Here is a 5,193-nt window from a genome sequence, read left to right on the forward strand (position 1 = left end):
TCACTGCACATGCACAGTATCAGAAGAAGACGCAGTAGAATACAATGTCAAATCGAATATAACGTTTCACTTCCTCATTAATTATATCCCCATTATTAGCCTCTCATTTTTCACCTAAAGCCAAAAGTATGGGTATCCCACGCGCTCTCTCGTAAACTGTGCGTTACTGTTCCTCCCTCTGAGCCATCGTACACTGATCATACCCGCGTGTGGACCACTCGCTACAAAGGCCACCTGTAATTCCAGCCTGAATTTTACTACGACGCCGCGGCTGTGGATGCTTTTCACCAAGTCAAACTGGCTGGTGGATCAATCTGACGGCACCCGTTTTTGCTGCTGGAATGTCCTCCTTTTCTTTTTTTTTTCATTTCTGATTTTTTTTTTTTTTCAAAATTTTCTTTTCAATTTTAAATCTAACTCTTTAAAAAACTTAAATATTAAATTTTAAAACATGCGCTCCATAATAGTTTCAAGCCCATTAGTTTTAGTGGGCTCTGTGTTTACCATTGGACCCATAGTTGCAGACACACGACAAGTTTGAAACGTGGGCCGGGCTCACTAGAATCTTAGGCCCAATTCAGCCCTACATAACTCAACGCACCGGGCTCGGTTGCGTGCCAATTTTGAATATGAGCCACTTTGTGCAGGACCCAGAAGAAGATTCCTGATTCCAAACGAAAATTGGATAGAAAAAACAGGATATGTAGATTTCTAGAGCTTTTCAGACGCCCTGGATGCACTGGTTCCGGCATTTTGCCTCATAGGAAAGGGAAAATGTAGATCGCAGGGTCATAGATTGTACATGGCCTTATGGGATTATTGCAAAGCACAATGAATGATGTTATTTATTGTAATTTGAATATATTTTCTATTTTTAAAAAAAAAAAAATTGTATATAAAAGTATAATATTTTATACAAAAAGTATATATTTAATTTATAAAAGTAAAATTTTTAAATTTGAAGTGCTAAAACCTTTTTTATGCTTTGTTTTTTTTAAATAGTTTTAAAAATCATTATTTTTTATTTTTTTTTATTTTAAATAGTTTTCAAAATCATTATTTTTTTCAATATAAACTTCAAAAGAGAAGAGTAAATGCATCTTATATAAAAATTATAATTAGGTTTTTATCTAAAAGCAGAAAATAAAAAGTATATTCAAACTTGCACATAATATTTATGTCAAATATGATAAATTTGGCATAAGTATTTGGAAGTGTATTTTTATTATCAAAATGACAAATTCTTATTTCTAGTAAATTGTTGTGACAATACGTTGTGGTAAAGAAGTCAAAAACATTTTTTATATTCTAATTTTATTTATTTTTAAAATTTGTAGTCTTATTTGAAGAGATTTTGGCAGCGGGGATGAATTTTTTTATATAACATATATTGGGATGATTTATTCTCTTTTCTTGTTTTTGATACCTAGTTCTAGGAGTCCATGGACCTACACAAAACTGCTCTTCCATTCAGCTGCATCACAAGCCAGTGAAGCCATGGCCCAATTTGAAAGTTCTAGGAATCTAGGTAGGCCAATCCTCAAGTGACGCTATCTCAAAGGCCGAAGTATAAACAAAAGCATGGGCATGGTAACACCCAAAATAAAGTCGGATTCTTACATGCAAAATTGCAATGGTCGAATTTGAATATTGGCAGTCCCACTTCCACATCATAGGTCTCTCCACCCTATATTTGACCCACATGCATAGCTTTTGCTTTTTGCATTTCCGTGGACTATTGGGTACTACTGTCCTCCACCAATCGTGCTGTGAGTGAATTGGCAAAGAGGTACACACTGCCACATATTTACACGTTTCAGTTTCTGGGTATGATTTTAAGATAAGGGTTAAATTCACTCCAAACCCAACATCCAGACTTTAAGTTCTCACAGTAGGTACATTTACTGACAACAGTGAGAACAGATATTTCCATGGACTTCATTCGAGTCAATCATGTAAATAATTCAAAGAGTACCAAGTGGGAGAGAAACAACAGGAGAGATTGACGTAGAAGAAGGGTTTGTCAAGCTTGGCTGCTTGAGGTCTCTTGTATCAATATCCAACGACTTGACTCGCTCGAGGCTGACCTCAACTTTTTCCAATGCCCTCGTATTTCTCCTTCCTTATAATCCTTTCACACCATAAAATGGTATATCAAGAATGAGATTTTATTAGATTAATTCATGTTCCCAACACAAGAAAATTTCATGGTCTTAAAAGATTCTGCTACTTCCATACTAAACTGCCTAATAATTTCCCAAATGTCTTGACTAATATTGTGTGAACAATATTTACTAATCACTATCATCCTACACCATTTGTAGCCCTTGCCTTCTGTATATATTCGACTCGAACTCTCCTCAGTTTCCAGGAAGAGAGTGACAAATGAGTTCTTACTCGTACGTGAAATGTGTGTGGGCTTTCTATCTCTTTTCATCATGGGTCACCACTCTTTGGTTTGCACAGGGTGCAGATCCTTATTTGCCGGTCAAAGCCGTGAATCTAGGAAATTGGCTTGTTACAGAGGGATGGATGAAACCTGAACTCTTTGCTGGAATACCCAATCAAGATCTTTTGGTACAGTTTCTTCATTTTCCTAAGACCAGCCATGCATCATTAAACACCTATGGCCACTAATTTTGTTTTATCTCCCCTTTTTGTGTTGATAAATGTGGCACTAACCAAGGAAAAGGGGCTTCTTACTGCTTAATTTTGCATTTCATCAAAATAACGTATGGCTCTTTATTGTGATCCTTGGTAGGATGGAACTCAAGTGCAGTTCATGTCTACGAAGCTGCAGAAGTATCTCGCCGCTGAAAATGGGGGTGGGACAGATGTTGTTGCCAACCGCACCTCGCCCTCTGGATGGGAGACTTTCAGGGTTGGTTCTTTTAACCATATATAACCATCTTTCAATTCTTCCTCATTGTTAACAATCCTTGCTTTTCGACTATATGATGCAGTTGTGGAGGATCAATGAGTCAACTTTCAATCTCAGAGTGTTTAACAAACAGTTCTTTGGACTAGAAAATCAAGGCAAAGGAAACAAAGTGGTAGCGGTTTTAAATTCCCCTGGGAACTCAGAAACATTTCAGATAGTAAGGAAGAACGACGATCGAAATCGAGTTCGCATAAAAGCATCAAATGGCCTCTTCCTCCAGGTATCCCATCCATCCTAAAACTGTATATTTCATGGCACAAGGCATTTCCTCACTCTTTTGGGCTCTTAAACACCCCATAAAAAATGGTAGTATTGTGTAGAACACTAGACAACAAGTCCATACATGTGAAAACATGATAAGCTGAGGGTTAGACTAATAATATAAAGATCTATGATCTGGTCCCAGCATCTGCTTTTTTTACTGTATCCTCAGCTCCATTCAGAGATGAAAAAGGGATTAATCTAGCTCTCCCAGTTCACATTAGGTCTCAGTTCTAAACTAGGATCCGCCTCCTCTCCTATCTCCAGGGCTATAGTAATAGCTAGCTAATTAGCAGGTATTCAACAGCAGCAAGTTAGTTTCAGTTGTCAATTGAATTATTTACCAGTTCTAGGAATAAATGCTTGTGGATCTCATGATTATTGGGCTTTTATTCAATAATCAGGCAAAACCGGGGCTGGTGACTGCAGACTATGGAGGCTCAGGTTGGGATGACAATAATCCATCCGTCTTCCAAATGAAGATAGTCCGGACCTTACAAGGAGAATACCAAATCACTAATGGCTATGGTCCAGACAGAGCCCCTCAAGTCATGCAGGTAAGGGTTCAAATATGATTTCTGCAACAAGCCTAGCAAGAACATTTAACTGATGAATACTTTTTATCACAATCATCAGCAAAGCATTTGATCATAATAAAAGCACAAACCTCTTAATATCAGGATCACTGGAATGCATACATCACTAATGAGGATTTCAGATTCTTGTCATCAAATGGTCTGAATGCGGTTAGGATTCCAGTTGGGTGGTGGATAGCGAGCGACCCAACACCACCAAAGCCTTTTGTGGGGGGCTCCTTAAAGGCCTTGGACAATGCTTTCACATGGGCACAGTAAGTGAAAGAAAAACGGCCATACAACTCCATCTCCAACCATCCTTAGCCACCATTCAATATGTTCATAATATTTCTGGGTAATCACTAATTTTGCAGGAACAATGGCATGAAGATTATAGTTGATCTGCATGCAGTTCAAGGTTCACAAAATGGCAACGATCATAGTGGGAGCAGAGATGGGTTTCAGGAATGGGGGGACTCCAACATTCAAGATACTGTTGCAGTCATAGACTTCCTAGCAGCAAGGTTTCAGAAGCTAAAATAAAGTTTTATCTTAACATTTTTTTTATTTTTTATTTTTTTGGCCATTGCCTTAAATGCTTCAGACTTGATTTTTGGGCAGATACGCCAACAACCCGAGTCTAGCAGCCATTGAGTTGATGAATGAGCCTCTGGCTCCAGGAGTTACACTCAATGATCTTAAGAAGTATTACAAAGCTGGTTACGATGCCGTGAGGAAGTACACATCAAATGCTTATGTGATCCTATCGAACCGACTGGGGCCTGCTGACTCCAAGGAGCTCCTGGACTTCGCCAGGGGCCTTAATCGTGTAGTGATCGATGTGCATTACTACAGCCTCTTCTCAGATATGTTTAACAACATGAACGTACAACAGAATATTGATTTCATCTATAACCAGAGAGCTTCAGACCTCAGTGCTGTTACCACTTCCAATGGTCCTCTCAGTTTTGTAGGTAAGTATGAATCACATATTTATTGCTTATAACACAATCATGGATTTAGAATTATTTGCCATACAGATCTATATGATGGTGGTGAATTTTGTAGGGGAATGGACCGCAGAATGGGCAAAAAGTGGAGCATCAAAGGAAGACTACCAGAGATTTGCAAAAGCTCAAATAGATGTGTACGGGCGTGCCACTTTTGGATGGGCTTATTGGGCTTACAGATGTGCTCAGAACCACTGGAGCCTCAAGTGGATGATTGAGAACGGCTATATAAACCTCTTAAGTTCCTAATATGAATATTAGCTAGCTACTATCCTTGCATCTCCTTCCACTCCAACTAATGGTTTCTCAGGGGAAATGTATTTCAGCTAGTTATAACTTATAATAAGTGAAGAAGATGCTAATCTTTAAAGATATAATAAGTTCGTTTTATACTTCCGTTCTTTTA

At 38.2% G+C, this 5,193-nt stretch overlaps 1 protein-coding gene across 1 annotated transcript; it reads left to right on the top strand.

Moving 5' to 3' along the window:
* Window positions 1–2,246: 2,246 nt before the first annotated feature.
* On the top strand, window positions 2,247–5,193 carry LOC117919298 (probable glucan 1,3-beta-glucosidase A). The gene is made up of 8 exons (XM_034836447.1): window positions 2,247–2,577; window positions 2,762–2,881; window positions 2,964–3,161; window positions 3,607–3,759; window positions 3,883–4,052; window positions 4,152–4,301; window positions 4,399–4,751; window positions 4,846–5,193. Exons 1-8 carry the CDS (start codon window positions 2,386–2,388, stop codon window positions 5,034–5,036), a joined length of 1,527 nt encoding a protein of 508 aa, XP_034692338.1. The 5' UTR covers window positions 2,247–2,385; the 3' UTR covers window positions 5,037–5,193.

The sequence above is a fragment of the Vitis riparia genome, chromosome 7 (assembly GCF_004353265.1).
Source record: "Vitis riparia cultivar Riparia Gloire de Montpellier isolate 1030 chromosome 7, EGFV_Vit.rip_1.0, whole genome shotgun sequence".
Lineage (NCBI taxonomy): Eukaryota > Viridiplantae > Streptophyta > Magnoliopsida > Vitales > Vitaceae > Vitis > Vitis riparia.

What these genes read in the sequence shown, in the direction of transcription:
- LOC117919298 (XM_034836447.1), top strand. Translation starts at nt 2,386, where the DNA reads ATGAGTTCTTACTCGTACGTGAAATGTGTGTGGGCTTTCTATCTCTTT. An exon ending in AATGCTTTCACATGGGCACA is followed by an intron (nt 4,053 to 4,151) that starts GTAAGTGAAAGA and finishes CTAATTTTGCAG; the next exon opens with GAACAATGGCATGAAGATTA. An exon ending in ATAGACTTCCTAGCAGCAAG is followed by an intron (nt 4,302 to 4,398) that starts GTTTCAGAAGCT and finishes ATTTTTGGGCAG; the next exon opens with ATACGCCAACAACCCGAGTC.